This window comes from Macrobrachium rosenbergii, chromosome 33 (genome assembly GCF_040412425.1).
Source record: "Macrobrachium rosenbergii isolate ZJJX-2024 chromosome 33, ASM4041242v1, whole genome shotgun sequence".
Lineage (NCBI taxonomy): Eukaryota > Metazoa > Arthropoda > Malacostraca > Decapoda > Palaemonidae > Macrobrachium > Macrobrachium rosenbergii.
Window position 1 is genome coordinate 9,271,748 of NC_089773.1, and position 17,028 is coordinate 9,288,775.

Consider the following 17,028-nt stretch of genomic DNA (forward strand, 5'->3'; position numbering starts at 1 on the left):
GTACAGAGGGTGAGCTACAGACATACGAAAGCTCCGAAACCTTCTCTTTCTCTGGAGACACCACAAATGAGGTTGATCACTATGGGGAGAACCACAACCTTTACCAATAATATGCTTGGTCAAATGCCTGACTGACGATAGAAGTCAATCAATACTTCCTGAGTTTACCTATTCTTTTATCCTGAACCACACAGGGAGCATAAGAAGGTGAACGTGAGGAAGTCAGAGAGGAATAAAACCTATCTGGCAATCGAGGAATTAGAGGAGGAGCAACACCAGAAGGAAAAGATTGAATAGGCATACGGCCAGACCTAACGAACTGTCTACGTAACCCATCGGCCTCTTGTATCTTCTGATACTCCACAAAATTATTCATTATCATCAAACCACTTCTTACTTTCTCACAGTGAGAGGAAAAGACTAAAATCTTGCTCATTACCCATAGCAGTAACACCCAAGTGACCACCAAGCCCAACTGAATACATTTGGTTTACGCAAAACTCAATCGTACAGAACCTAACACCTCTATCTCTGCTTGCTGTAGATGACTTAATGCAAAACAGAAAACAATCACAATAAGATACAAGGGAGAAACATGCCAGATATAGTAAAAACTATTACAGCCAATCACACTGTGTGCAGAGGCTACGGCATGAAGGATTCTGACAAGAACATACACATTCAAATGTCACCTGATGGGAAACAGGTGAATACAGAAAGTTCATCCAGGTCAGTAAAGCTTTATTCTTTTATTTTGAACGTCCATTACACCTAAGGTGCAAAGATGTTGAATAACTTTAGCAGTAGGTAACATTCATCCGAAGTAAAAATAAAATGAAATTAAAAATTGTCTCCGGTTTTATTTTTCAGTTTCTTCTTGTCATGAAACTAACTCACCAGTTATTTCCAAGTAGGAATTTTTTGTCCAGTCAGCCCTTAACTTCTCTTACATAGTTTAAGAAAACTATTTCTTTGGGTTTCTATTGCTTCAAAAATAATAAAAAAATCCAAATACTTGACACAACAATGAAATCCTAATGTGAATTTTTTACCTAATTTAGGGCTTCATATCTCCAAAATGGTAATTACTAGAGACGCTTAAAAAAAAATACCACGAATAGGCGAATTTTCTGCAAATATTGTGCACTGTCTATACGTTCCACAGAAAAATCCACGAGTAGGTGAAGCTGTGAATCCAAAACCACAAATAGACAGGGGTCCAAACCCTCTTTACTTTCTTGCATGCATTCTTGCAAGCCCACAAAGAAAAATTTCATAAATTAAAAAATGTAGCTACGAGCAAATTGCAAAATTATAAACTTGTGGATTGTACTTCAGATCTCCCAGCTGGTACTTGAGATAATAGAATTAGGGTTTAAACAGTTCACCAGAACACAATCTCTTTGTACCTAAATGCTGTGTAACCTCAGTTTCAGCTCTAAAATTCTGCAAATGCATAAAAGCTTCTGTGAACAGTTACCTGATGAACGCGTCTTCTCATGGCAAATCGTCGCCGATTGAAGCCTTGCCGCTCTTGGAATTCTCGCGGCCGGACACCTCCATCTTCCAGTTGAGCCCATTTTAATTCAATTACAACGTGTAGTTTCCCCTGAGGTTCTAAGTCCACCTGTAATAAAAAACATATACATATATATAAATGTATAAATGCAGAACAGAAAACAATAGGATTGAAGTATGTCATAACATGACTGTAATTTGTGTTTGACATACACACAATACCTTGCCATCATGAACAATTATGAGTTCATTTACAGTTCAGAACACTGCATCTATCCAAATTTGTAAAACTTCAATATACTGTAAACACTTTACATGGTTGCTTACGAATCAAACATGACTTGAAAGATTTGGGCCTTTCAGAAATTACAAATCTTTCAATGTAAAATTTACTTGTCCTGTACCAACCAATTACAGAATATGGATTACCTTGAAAATTCAAGTAACATACACCACTCTTATCAGAGAGTCTAAAGATAATAAGTAAACTTCAATTCTCAAACCTGCTTTTTGTCAAACTTAATTCATTTTGTATCCCTTTCAAAAGTTTTGGCCTTTGCATGGATATGGGTCTGCAAGACACAACAAATAACAAGCCTACAGTACCATCCCTAGCTACAAGAGTAATTACAGTTAATTACAGCCAACAGTGCTCACCGAGAGACTGCGGGACCAAGTTAGCAGGTACCACAGCACTGACAAATTTTCATCTTGTACTGTTTTCTGTTACTAAATTTGGCCAGCTAATAAATCTAAATAAGGTAATTATGACTAAAAATTCAATAAAACCTACAAAATATTATTACTGTACTAAAATATTTCAGATTGAGAGAAAATTACATCCAATGGTATTTTCACACTACTGTCAATTAGCTTGGTTATGATTCTGGAGTCAGCCATGTAGGGTCAAAAAGATTCAATCAATTTCTACATAACTACAGAAAAGCAATCTGGACATACTTGAGAAATGGAAAGCATGGCCAAATTGCAACCTAATTAGCTTGTCTATGGAGGTGACGCCAAGTGAATATTAATATTAAACAAAAAGGAAAAACTACGCTATCTAAACCTGATCATAAAACGAAAAGGTAGAAACGTAAAATTGCACTACATACTGAAAACGAGAACTATCAAGCTCACTTCTTGTAAAATTGAAAAATATAGTGGTCAGAAAACTTAATAGTTCTGCAAGCATCACAGGTCCCAAGGAATATTAGCACTTGGCGACTGAGGATATGGAGAAAAAAATGGTGTGACTTCACGCTTTCAACTTAACTCCAGCATTTCTTGGTAGTATGATTGCATATCAATAATGCTGATGAGCAATAAACACCTCAAACTACTGTATTAGGCAACATAATCTCAACACCATCATTTTGTTTTACCTTCCAACTCACCATATTGTATCGTATATTTAATGTAATATCACAATACTGAACAGGTTAGAAATCCCTGTTACACAACATAAAAATAAAAAACTTCATGTTTACAGAAGAAATCAACTGAATACCTCACGATCTACCAGTCAGAGATTGACTGAACGATTTTTGTTCGGCAACTGGCATCACAAAAACAACTGTCAATAATGACAACACTGTATACAAAATTTTGGAAAGTAATTCACATTTTTCCTAGGATACAAAACTACACTTTCATAGGACGCTACCAGAGCAGAGTTACAGTGGTGCAGCTGATTCACAGAACGGAAAACCACACCAGATCAGGTCAAAAGTGACTCATAGGTCTACCTGATAGGTTTATGTTTTTCTAGTTAAATCAGTGAAAGCCACAGTGCACCTTGTGCTGGCAAACTCCATTCATGAAAGTAGAGGTTCGAATTCCCGTTGGAACAAACAATCACTGCTCAAGTCATTACTGTAATAATATTTACTTCAAAAATTCTTCTCTGCAATATATCAATCACAAACCACAAAGTTTAAACTTGGTACAAACGCTTTGTTGTCATGCAGGCTCTATTAAGTCCCATGTCGTGCCTTGTTTAATCTTGCTTGATTCTTTGTTATTCCTCTTTTATACTTTATCCTTTAATTCTTTCTTTTTCCGTACTGGGCTGCCTTCCTTATTGAGACCATTGGGATAGTGGTGTTCCCTCTTCAAATTCTGGTTGCATTTTGGCTATTAATAATACTGTAATAAGAATAACAGTACCACAGTTCTTGAACTGAATACTTTTGTCTTCCTCCTTGCCCAATCCAAATCCTAAATATCTGAATGATTTGTATAGAGTATTCTGTTTCCAACAATAGCTTTCTGAAATTGACAAGTCCTTTCACAATATTTTCATTCTGTCCACAGAATATCTAGTGCTTCAAAATCCTGGCTTTCTGATACGCAAGAAAGGTCCTACAAGATAGCTTATGCTTGAGTATTCATGATGCAGTATTCTACACCTGACAGTAATTCTACATACAGTACTGTATTATAAGTCTAAACTGGACCGTACTGTATTTTATGCTTCTCATTCAATTTAAGAGATTTATTGACAAAAAAACATCACATGAAAAGGAAGCCTAGTCAAAATCCCAATACTGTTGCTCCTAAATAAGGAAATCTAGTAAGCAGAGGCCATCTGTTGACAAGTACTGGACAGTATTAGGTTTTAATAATTACTACTTTATTTCAAACAAAGTCCTGTCAGCATCAGTAGATATATATATTGTCAATAAACCATAATAGTTTTGGAAAAAGCAGTGAAACTCTACCCTATAAACCAGCCACGTTATTACCGTAACAGCATTAAATTAAAAAATATTTCAGTGCTAGCAGTTCATTACCATTTTTTTGATGACTGGGTTTCCAAGATTGCAGTGAGTGGACACTTCCTTTGTTTGTCAATTCACTGGTTGACAATCATATTGTAAAGGGCATAATAAAGCTGCACTATGTAAATATAACAGTAGAGCGCCATCACTCTCCAAAATAAATGAATTGTCGTCATTTACTTTGGTATAGCACAATTTCAAGGTTCTGTATGCAGAATTCTTATGTTCACCTTGTTCATCTTTGTCCTCTTTGTAACTAATTATTTGGCTTCTCCTGAATGACTCTTCCTTCTTAGAGATCTTCTCTATATTTACTCATTTCTTCCACTGTCCATCACCCAACCCCTCCTTTGTTTAATGACCTTTGGGCAGCTGATAGCAGAATTTCAAAATGATGGTGTTGGTCTTTCTCTAGCAAGCTAGGCTCTCAATTACATTCTTCTTATAACTAAAGACTGCAGCTTCAGCTTTTTTTTGTCAACCCTTTGGGCCCTGGACACTGATTTCCCCTTCCTGCTCTTTGTTTTTAAATGTTTTCTGAAGGAATTTTCTAAAGGTTTGCGAATCTCCCTCTCTAAGAATGTGTCATTTAGTTGCCCTCATGCACCTGGTCGATGGGTCTATTGTGTGGATGGTTTCACATTCTTCCTGCAGTGGGCAAATTAGTCTCTTTTTGCTATCTAGGTCCTGTTCAGCAAATACTCCTCTGCCCTGCCACTTTCCATGAAGAACCTCAGGGGTTTAAAAAAGTCTAAGGTGGATATTTGCCATGTTTCATTGCCCTTGCTCTTTCCTACCTCCACGGTTTCCTGTACTGTACCCTTTGACCTATCTGTGTACTATTCTTAAGTCATCACATTCTTAAGTCATCACAAGTCCCTTGCTATCAAGCCCACAGTTTGCTGACACCTTATTCCTGCAGCATGGTTCAAGAGGGTTTTTAGTTTTCCCGTTCAGCCTGGGGAATCTTGTATGTGGCAGTTGCTTCTGCAGTCACTCTCTCCATGAAGTGTTGTCTCACACAGGGCACAATCCCTGGGACCTCAGTTTGTCAGATTCCCTCCCTCAGGCAGCATTCTTTGCGATCCTTATCAGAAGCAATTACACTGAAGTACGCAAGTAATTCCTCGACAACCAATTTCCAAAATCTTGTTCTTGGTGTTTCAGTCAGTGTTGGAATTACGGCTTCCCATCTTGTTGGTGTACAGAGTATGATTACCTGAACTAGGAGGCTGGGTTACTGGGACTTTTTAATCTAATAACAGTCTTCTCAAATTTCCTTGCGCAATTTTGCATTCATACTCATGATTAGGGACCTACTATACTGCATTATACCCAGTTTGAAGGCAAGGTCCTTCCACTTTGTTGTTTCACTTTTTGGTGAAGTTCTTTCCTTGCAGTATCGTACAAGGTCTCAGTTGTGCCTTAATTCATCCTCCTCCTTCCTAATATCAGTTCATTTCTTTAGGGTGATTCCTTCCCTCAGAAACCTGCAAGGTTTCACGGTTAGAAAGAGGCAGCCCTCGGTGGTCTTATTATAACATGTTTGAATAAAAGCTTCTTGTAAAAATACTGTACTTTCTTGCCTCCAACGATGCTTTTCTTTAGTATGCTGTGAGAGGTAATCTGTAGATAAATAACTACTCTACATGACACTAACTGTAAATGCAAGTTTCTCACCCCATGAGAAAGGAAATCATCTTAGTGGCCAATTGCATGATAATTAACTCCATAGTTCCATTATTTCTCAGAAAACAAAGTGTTGTATAACCAATGTTACATTAGGAACCTTTACAGTGTATCTGTCTGAAATGGACGTTGCTGTAAGTTGTTGAAGTGTGAATGTCAATTCATTTTTCAACATAAAGAACAGGATGTACTGATATCAGATATCACGTTCAGGATGCTAGATGTGCTTAAAAAATTTGACGCATTGTCACAGTGATAGTACAGTATCGTACATGACTTCTGTTAATTCCCCTACCTTATGAAAATGTACAACATAAACCATCTCTCAATAAGTACAGGGCAAAATAAAAAAGTTCCTCATTATTGCTAGACAAATTACTTTTATAGCACTTATACAGTACTGAGCCATTCTGATATGTTACTTAACAACAAACTTTGGATAATCTTAGCCGCCCTGTCAAGACAAATATTCAGCAAGACAAAAAAAAATTCCACTCAGAAGAGAAAACTCCTCAATTGCACTCACATGAGAAAACTACTCAATGTATTACTGACAATAAATTCATACAGTAATCAGTATTTTCACATCCTGTGTTAAACTATACTGGAAAATTATTGACCTAATTCAGTGGCCACTGAACCATAAACCCCAATTCTAAATTTGTAAGGATGTCTCAAAGCTGGCGTCATTATCTCCGTGTCAACTTATTTCAACGTGACACTGACCTCAGATCGACTGTCATGCAAAGCAAAAAATTTCAGTTAATCAATAAGCAAGTGTATGCTACCATGCATTCAGGCTGATCACATTGGCAACCTGTGGCAACTAACATTTGACTCTATTCCTTTTTCACATTCTCGTAAGTTTCCACAACAAAACACTCGTTCTTACTGCCTTCAGTATAACAGTCCTTATATTCTATAAATAAATGAAAAGGGATCAATCCAAAGTGCTGCAGGTGCACTGCAGGAAATTCTTCGTTAGTGCATCCGCGCCGATAAATTCAAACTATACATGCTAACAGCAGTTCCATCGTACAAAGATAATTTGGTTATTTTATTCATTTCAATTCTTTCCTTGTCTTACGATTCACAGCAATGATAAACAAATGTTCACAAGCTCACATTTCACATAGACGGAACTTATCTAATTTCAACTACAGCGCTTGAGATTTCCCTGGTGCCCTTACGACGTCCAGGTATGGTTCAAGGGCCCCATCAGTGACTAAAACAGCAGTAGCTTCACATCATTATAGCCACAGTATTAAATTTGAACGTGAAATGAAACGTCTTAATGCCTACCTCTCAATTTATCTGAACATTTAAGGGATTTTCTGATGCTATAAGACCACATCCTAATGTATGCTGATACTCTGACCTTAGAGTCAAAGGGATTTCTTTCAAATTTTTACCCGTCATTATTCACCAACAGCAATACCTAAAATTCTAGTGTTAGAAAATAAAAATGAAAAAAATTCTATCTCTGAGTTTATGTAATTTACATTTTAAAAAAAATTACTGAAAAGATATTCTAATTTATGTAAAATGAGATGCAACCCTAATATGTTTCCTAATGCTAAATTTAACATCAATAGTTAACACTAAAAATCCTCCAGGTTTCAGAATTTTGTGGAATCATCTCTGATAGGTAATTTTATTTCTTTATATTATACATTTTGAGAAAACAGCAAAAGAATCATTGCTTACTAAGTAATAACTTCAAAACTGTGATAAGAAGAAAGCTGGTTTTCTCAGTGAAAGTACAGTACCGTACTTCTTTATTTAAGAAATATACCCCGAGAGTTTTTATAATCAGATGACAAGAAATGTTTCTGCTTGGTCTGTATATTACTGCGCTTGAAAATAGTAGTTATATTTTCACACATAGCAAACAGACGAAGTGGTCAAGAATAAGAACAAGGGTACAGTCGGCTAAACAGAACAGAAGATAGAATTTAGGCCAAAGGCCAAGCGCTGGGACCTATGAGGTCACTCAGCGCTGAAATGGAAATTGACAGTGAGAAGGTTCGAAAGGCGTAACAGGAGGAAAAGTCTCACAGGTGCACTATGAAACGATTGTTAGGAGAGGGTGGAAAATGAAATGAAAGAGCGACAATATGAAATAAAGTACAGGAAAGGGAACGAAAGGGGTTGCAGCTGGGGGCCGAAGGAAGGGACGCTGAAACGAACCTTAAGTAATGCCTACAGTGCACCACGTGAGGTGCACTGACGGTACTACCCCCCTACGGGGACAATGGTTAAAAAACACATAGAATTTAATTAAATTAAAAGGATCCTTCTACAACAGCAACTGACCATCCAAAAACAACACTGTACACTTAGCAATAAATAGTAATTTCAATACCTGTACTGTATTTTCATTAATGCAAGAGAGAGAGAGAGAGAGAGAGAGAGAGAGAGAGAGAGAGAGAGAGAGAGAGAGAGAGAGAGAGAGAGAGAGAGAGAGAGAGCGCGCATTTACTAGGAGATTGGATTTATGACTAAGGTGGTAGTGGATTAACTGGTTGAGGCTTGCCTCTGCATGGATTGAAACACTGCATATCCCCAATGCAATATTCGCCATAATTATTGAAAGCAATGATACCAGTTCTTACTTTGGAATTAGATACAAGGAGCTAGATCAAATGATAACCAAGCCTTGTACTGGGGTCACTAAAATAATAAGAGGCATTTGAGCTTAGCTCTTGCGGATAACCAGTAACTTGTCTGATGTTGTATTACGACATCAAGTGCCAAAACACTCTCAGAATTTATGGCTCAGGGAATTTCACTGGAAACTCAACCGAAAGCTTGTAAGTATCAATGGTTTAACAGTCAGCGATCAAAAGAGAAGCCCATCTCAGACCCACTCACTCAACACAAAGATATCAGGATCACGTGTAGAACTTTCTTAGATGAGTGGCTGAGGGACTTTAAGGCTCTCTGTGAAATCTGCTAACAGGACAAACTCAACCGAAAGCTTGTATGTATAAATGGTTTAACGCTCAGCGATCAAAAGAGAAGCCCATCTCAGACCCACTCACTCAACACAAAGATATCAGGATCACGTGTAGAACTTTCTTAGACGAGTGGCTGAGGGACTTTAAGGCCCTCTGTGAAATCTGCCAATAGGAAAATCAGTGGCAAACCAAATTCTGGTAATCCTGATGCTGCTGAAAGCTCTGATGACCTTTCCACAGCTCATACTTGACCATGACTTCAACTCTGATGACATGGCCCTGTATCAGCAGCACATCCCTAAAAGAACTTTAACAGGGGCATGGGGAAAGGCTAAATTGATTCAAGCAAAACAAGGGGTGTGTGACTGTTAGGATGTATCAATGCTTTGATAAATCATAAACCGAAACCGCTTACTGTACTGTTGGAAAATTCAAGTCTCAGGATATTGAAAAATGTGCATTCGCTCCTGTGGTATTATGCTCGAGGGAATACTAGGATGAATATGCAGCAGCCTTTCCCATTAGTTCCACTACTATTCTGTGACTGAAGTATATAAAGGTACGATATCCTATTCCTGAACACCATGCCTTGCCCCTTGCAAACGAACTTGTAAATAAGAGTTTTTCTGCTGTGCAATCTACAGTGAATGTGACTTCACTGGCCCAGCCCATGGACCAACAGGTCATCCATTAATTCAAAAGCAGCTACAGTGCATCTTTTGTGCAAGAACTACTAAATTACACCTATCTGTACCAGTCTTCCAAGATGATTTCACCATCAAAAATGCCATCACAAGGTTGCAAAATGTTAACTGACAAGTCCACTTGACAAAAGGCACAGTAAAAATTATGGACTAGTGCTGTTCCAGAAAAATGAGGACAACCTTGCATATTGTTAAAGGTGCCCCAACTACTAACGTCTTGGAACAAGCTGACAGATGGAAAGTCATGGACTTAGTACAAAACGCTGATCATGTGACAGTGATCTCAACAGATGACAGTTGTGGAAAAACAAATAATAATCAGTGTGACCAATACCCAGGCACTGGAAGAGACAAAGGAAGATGACGGGAAAAGCTGAAAAATATCAAATTATAAAAAAAATTTGTATTTTTCCTAACATACAAAACTACACCTACATAAATAGGAGATTCCCGCTGTACTTTGCATGCCCCGGCTGAATGTAGATTCGTTCTACTGAAATCCACTAGCTTCCTATTTGCCCTACTCTGCCTTGGTCTGAGCCTACCATGCATGGTCAACTGCTTTCCAGTCGAGTGCATGATAAGGCATACATAGTCACTTCTGAGTCTCGTCTCTCGTTAACTTTGTGCGCTTTTTATGGGGTTTGTTCTTTTCCCCTTACATACTACTGAACTCATATTTTGTCTGTCTTGGCAAGGTGTCGTTAACTAGCTTACAGATTTGGTCTCTATCAGCGAAATAGAGAGGTACCCACAGGTGACTTGTTCACGCCATCAAGTGTTGGCCCGAGTGTTCTTCAGTCTTGGCCATCTTTTGACGAAGATTTCGTCTGTGTTTTTTTATACGGAACTTTGTGAAGTGCATTGTTGAGAAGTTTCCAACATGACCTATTTAAGAAGCTCGTCCTTCACTCCCACCTTGCTTACAAGAACCTCCTTCATGACTCATGCAGCCTGTTGGAAACAAGAGCCTAAAACCTTAGAGCTTGTTGACAGAGCCTGAGGCCTCGGAGTTGTAGATCCAGAGCCCTTAGAGATTATAACAAAGCCCTCTCTGTTGTAGTTTCAGTCTTCAAGCAACTATACTGTGTGTAAATTACGTAATGAAGATAAGTGAAGAGCTGAAGTGCTTTCTTTTACTCTGGAATGTAACAGAAGATGGAGAATTGTGGGACTGACACCAAGATATACATTATTTTTATGTGACCACTTAAACATTAAAAACTGGTAAGCATGAGAACTGTTTGGAGTGCTTATGTATTATATGTATTTTACTTGTAATGCAGTACAGCATTCTTCCCAAGAATGTTCAAGGATGTGACTGAGTTATATATTTTTGGACACTACATTAATACAGATACACTTGGATCAATAATACCAAAAGGAATGGCAGTCATGCACTGAGAGGGCAGGTGACCCAATTATTTGGAACTTTCAGTTTAGCACTGTCTCACTGTAGCACTGAAACAGTATCGAAAGTATCAATACAGGAGTTCTGAGAGCCAACAGTTAAGGATGTAGAGCACAATGTCTGAGAAGCCCAGAAAGATATTTACTGTATAAAATAAAAATGCAACTGAGATACAGGTTATTATCATAATGAGAGGAAGTACACATAACCGGTTCCCCCATTAGGGGCAGGTGATTACCTCATCAAAACCCTCCCATGTGGACTTAGGTACAATCGACACCTGGTATTCGCAGGGAATGCATACCGTAACCCCACGAAGAGCTAAAATCTGTGAATACTTGACACCCCTCTAAAAACGCTTATAATGCCTACAGTATTTTGATAGTTCAAACACACACAAAAAAAAAAAAATACTAAAAATATTTATACCTGAGCATTTTAAGTTTTATCACAAAAAATGCATTTAGTCATGAAAATTATATGAAAATACAGTAATCAGTGAATATTTCCCCATGAAAAATACTGTGAATAGGCAAATTTTCTTGAAATAATGTGTATATACGTTCCACAGACAAACATGTGAATAAATGAAGCCATGAATCCCAAACCACGAATAGTTGGGGGTCCACTGCGGTATTTATTGCAATTATTACATGCAATGATCTTGGATCCTACTACAGAGCACAATACAAGGTGCCAAATTGGTAGAACTGTAACTCTTGTTAAGGTTGCTGAAAAGGAAGGTTGGTACAGGCAGTCCCCAGTTATTGGCGATCCGGTTTTACGGAGCTTGTGTAGCGACAACGATAACTGGATTTTTGGCGCCAATATGCGCCAACCTTGGTGCCGATCCCCACTTAACAGCGGCGCTGATCCTCGCTTATCGGCACCGTTAACCGGGTATCAGCACCGATAACGGGATCGACGTATTATCGCCGATTTTCTGTTGTCAGCGATTTTCGGTTATCGTCATGGTGTCGAGAACAGAACCCCCGCTGATAACCGGGGGACTGCCTGTACTGCATCTTGGCTCATCCAATAAGATGAAACAAAGTAGGTTAAGCTAGTGAGCATCCGACACTAGTTCTAGGATTTTGGTGGAACTGAAGGGTGAAAGTTTCTGGTTTTTAAGTGCTGTGCTGGGTGATTAGGGTACGAAGCCCTCCTTAAATTTGTATACATATAGCATCAATGCCTATGATGGATGCTCGTTAGTTTCATAACCTTCAGTCTAGCACAGTGGGGAATGTTATGGAAGCTATCAGCATTTATGGTGAAATTGCATAGAATGTCCCCTAACCAATCTATATGGCCACAGTTAGTTGGGACCACAGTGGGGAGCAACAGTCTATAATCAGTCTATTCAACATACAAATGGTCTTGATATTTTTATGATAATGTTCTCGTAATAAATGCCAACTCCTTAGGACATTTTGCCATGATTCTGTCAATATCAGTATACCATGATTGGGTCTTCAGGTAGAATATACAATTTAGGCCAAAGACCAAGCACTGGGACCTATGAGGTCATTCAGCACTGATACAATTTACACCAAAGACCAAGAGCTGGGACCTATGAGGTCATTCAGCACTGAAAGGAGAATTGAGAGGTTTAAAAGGTGTAGCAGGAGGAAAACCTCGTGGTTGAACTATGAAACAATTGTTAGAAAAGGGTGGAGAGTAAGATGGAAGAAGAATATGAATGGAGGTACAGTAAAAGGAATGCAAGGGGTTGCAGCTTGGGGCCAAAGAGATGATGATTTCCAAATATTTGATTTTACTTGGTGTCAATCATTATGACATATCCATCTGGGTCAAGATAACGATCGAGATACGGCAGATTTTTAGTAAAAGTGGCACTTTTCCTAGATACAGAAACCTTTAGTTTTTTAATAGATGACATCCTTAGCACATACTGGAACCAGTAACCGAATCTTTGAAAACCAGGCTGAGAGCAATCACCATGCACAGTTCAGTGCAGCTTCAGACTTCCTTAGGCTGCACAGCTGTTGAGGTCAGATCAAAATAAAGGGACTTCATATTTGTGCACCTAGGAAAAAGGCAAATTCTCATATTATAAGCCATTAGGAGGATTCAAACTATCATCTTTTAATAGAGGTATTCCTTGGAAGGGAGGAATTACCATGAGATCACAACTGCTGTTATCTCCCACTTGAAGACATCAGTTTCCCTGTCACACACGCGAGCAGGGGAAGTGATTCCTCAGGACAAGGGCCCGAAACAGTTTGCGTTGCTGGTAACTCACTCGTGGGGGAAAAAAGGAGGACTTGGATTTTCCCTACTACGGGAAGGCCAGCCCGGAAAGTCGCATGAAACCCTGTACTATATTGCTCAACGTACCAAGATACGTTTTCTTACCAAAGTGTATGTACACAGATTTGCTCCCTATAAAAGTTACTTTGATTACTTACAATTAGGAATAGACAATACTATCAACTTCATTTTGAAATTACAGTACAGTATGTGTAGTTTTACTAGAGTCTGATAAGAACTGATAAGGGCGAACTGTCAATAAATATAGATACAGTACACTATGAATGGGAGTTCTTATCATATCACTAATTAAAACAGACACAAGAACCAAGAACGTTCCTTACAATATACTTGGTATAACATGGGCTGGTTTGGCTAATGCTCAGGTAGCCGATACCTGAAGCGTTCAATATGAGAAGATGGGCAGCCACACTCGTACAGGTGCTTTTTGTATACAGTAGTATGAAGTGATTACCTTTATCAAAACTCTTGGTGGAGTAAAGATAAATGGTCAATTTCATTTCCTGATTTTAGCATTCTGATTACTCCCTCTGTTTGGGTGGTGACCTGTGGTGCCATAGACCCACCTTGTATAAAGCCACACTGATTGGTAAGCTCATCAGTCAGATGTTTGATTATAGCATTTCCTACAACTCTCTCAAAGTTGTATATCAGGTGGGATGCTAGTGACAAAAATCAGTAAGATTTAGGGAGATAACTTTCGCTGCTTGGCTTCAGTACTTGCATGTGATTGCATGCTTGAAGATTTCTGTGGTGTCATTATTTGTTAATGACTCTTTCCATAGGTAAAATAGGTTTCCTCAGTTCTCTTCTGCAAGACTTCAATAGCGCTGCCAGGAAGTGGTCAGGCCTGGAGGACATTCATTCAAGCTCTTTCAGATGCAAGATTGAGGTACACAGGGAGAAGAGGAGTGAGATATGGGGGAGAAGGTCACGAAACAAGCAGCAAAAGTAAAAAAGAATACAGTACTTGGGAGGAATGATAAGATAACAACGTCAAAGGGGAATTAACAAAAATGTTTGAAATACTGTAACAACTTGGATGAGAAGAAATACAATTATAAATGACATAAGGTACTGTACTGCGCGTAAAGTTGAAAATGCAATAATAAAGTTGAAAAAAAAAAGGAACAATGGAATGACAGACCTGGGAAGAAACAAAAATGTTTGAAATAACAACTTGGATGAGAAGAAATGAAAATATAAATGACATACGGTACTGTGCTGTGCGTAAAGATGAAGCCAAAATAATAACGTTGACCAAAAAGGCGCAATGGAATGACAGACTTGGGAAGAAACAAAAATGTTTGAAATACTGTAACAACTTCAGTGAGAAGAAATGAAAATATAAATGACACAAGGTACTGTACTGTGCGTAAAGATGAAAATGAAATAATAAAGTTGACAAAAAAGGGGCAATGGAACGACAGACTTTGGAAATCTGTGAAGAAAATGAAGATCAACAGGAGGCTATAACAATTGAAGAAGTTAGAAGACCTGCAAAGAATGAAAAGTGAAAAGTGCAAAAAGGAGGAGGAGGAGGAGGAGGAGGAGGAGGAGGAGGAGGAGGAGGAGGAGGAGGAGGAGGAGGAGGAGGAGGAGGAGGAGGAGGAGGAGGAGGAGGAGGAGGAGGGAGGAGGAGGAGGAGGAGGAGGAGGAGGAGGAGGGAGGAGGAGGAGGAGGAGGAGGAGGAGGAGGAGGAGGAGGAGGAGGAGGAGGAGGAGGAGGAGGAGGAGGAGGAGGAGGAGGAGGAGGAGGAGGAGGAGGAGGAGGAGGAGGAGGAGGAGGAGGAGGAGGAGGAGGAGGAGGAGGAGGAGGAGGAGGAGGAGGAGGAGGAGGAGGAGGAGGAGGAGGAGGAGGAGGAGGGAGCTGATTAACAGCTCACCTAGCAGCTCACCTAGAGAGGGCTGGCCTGAAGGATTAGACTCATTTTACATGGCCAAGAACCAATTGGTTACCTAGCAACAGGACCTACAGCTTATTGTGGAATCCAAACCACATTATAGTGAGAAATGAATTTCTACCACCAGAAATAAATTCCTCTAATTCTTCATTGGCCGACCGGAGACTCGAACTCGGGCCTAGCGAGTGCTAGCAGACAACTCTGCCGACTCGCCCAACGAGGAACTAGAAATGACAATAATATCTACAGAAGTAGCAAAATGAAGACCAAAAGGAAAACCCATGAAATCTCAGAGAAAGAAAGGAAGACAAAAATCAGATGGAAATCCAACAATAAAGTGCACAGGACAGAACAGGGTAGGAAGAAGTCACCAAATGCCTGTCTACCCACACAGAGGGAAAGCTGGCACACAAATGCTGACGATCATATTGCACGACGATGTTGTACTTAATGTCATGATGACTGGTAGTTCAGTGTTGCCGATAGCCTGGGATGTTGGTTTTCCTAAGACTGGATTTTGGTGTTTTTAGTTTATCTTGCAAAAAATGTTCTCCTCTAATGTTTCTTTAATCTTTTAAGATCCAGTGATTAGAAATGTTCCAACCACTGAGACTTCAGGGATGTCAAATGACATCCTCAGTCAAAAATTCACTGAAAAACAATTTGGATGACACCTACAGGCAGAGCCAGATACCAGAAACCATTATGCTGGGGTTATCAAGTTCATGACTTGCAAAATAATGAAAATTTTGTTGGAACTTTTCCCTTACTCTTTACTATGCAACAGCTGGTATTAATCTAAAAGAATGTATGGCTACTATTGGAATGACAATAAGTTTACTTGATGTACAAGAAAGTGTATACATACTGTATCTATTATCCAAATGTTGAGATTTCTTTACAGAAAGTATGAACAAGTCTGCTTAGATTGACTCTAACTACCCTTTCGACTCCTCATGTCCATTTTGCTTTTCTACACGTACAGCGGCCTACACCACAGCTAAGAAATCTGTTCATCTTAAAAAAGGTACCATACACTAGTGTATTCTACCTTGAAAATTAACACTACAAGAGAAATAACCAGATTAATTAACTCTACAAGAGAAATAATCAGAAAAATTTGTGTGATACAGAAGTCTTGGTGTTAGAGCATTTTTGTAATTCCAAAACACTTATAGGTCAGGTAAGTGAAATGCTATTAGCAATGACAGGAGTATACAAGGTAAATTTTACCTGGACCATGGTAGATTCTAGTAGGCAAGCCAAGGCACGCATTAATGAAAATAAGTTTTCCAAGCTTTCAAAGAACACACCTAAGCAAGTCATGTTATCTAAGTTGGGCCCAAATTTCCCTGAAAACGCTCAAGTAACTGAAATCAATAAAGAAGAAAAACCATACATCCACCTCACCTAATTATACTAACAAGTTATTAATAATGTACACCATCAACTGCAAGTTAAGCAAAAGCAATGGACACCTTTGCTAATGCCACGAACGCTAAAATTCAATAAAAAAAGTATCCTACATATGCCACATGTGTACAGTATTGTATGCACACCAAATGGGGAACTTTCATAATTAGTTGGTCAAAATATGTACACTTTAGAGTATACTGTACACTGTATTATACACTTATTAGATTTGTATACCATACTTTCTCTCTCAACACCAGTATATGTCTGAAAGGGGTGCAGAAATCTGCAAAATATCATAAAGAGAATAATCCTCTGTCTATACTAGGTTACTCCATAGCCTAATTTTGAA

At 38.8% G+C, this 17,028-nt stretch overlaps 1 protein-coding gene across 2 annotated transcripts in view; it reads right to left on the minus strand.

The window, feature by feature from the left end:
- The window catches only part of Pkc98E (Protein kinase C), a 72,322-nt gene that overhangs the window by 46,624 nt on the left and 8,670 nt on the right, over window positions 1–17,028 (minus strand). For both annotated transcript variants that reach the window (XM_067133342.1, XM_067133343.1), the window contains exon 2: window positions 1,481–1,627. In XM_067133342.1, coding sequence (XP_066989443.1) covers window positions 1,481–1,627 — 147 coding nt within the window. The remainder of the gene's footprint in view (window positions 1–1,480; window positions 1,628–17,028) is intronic.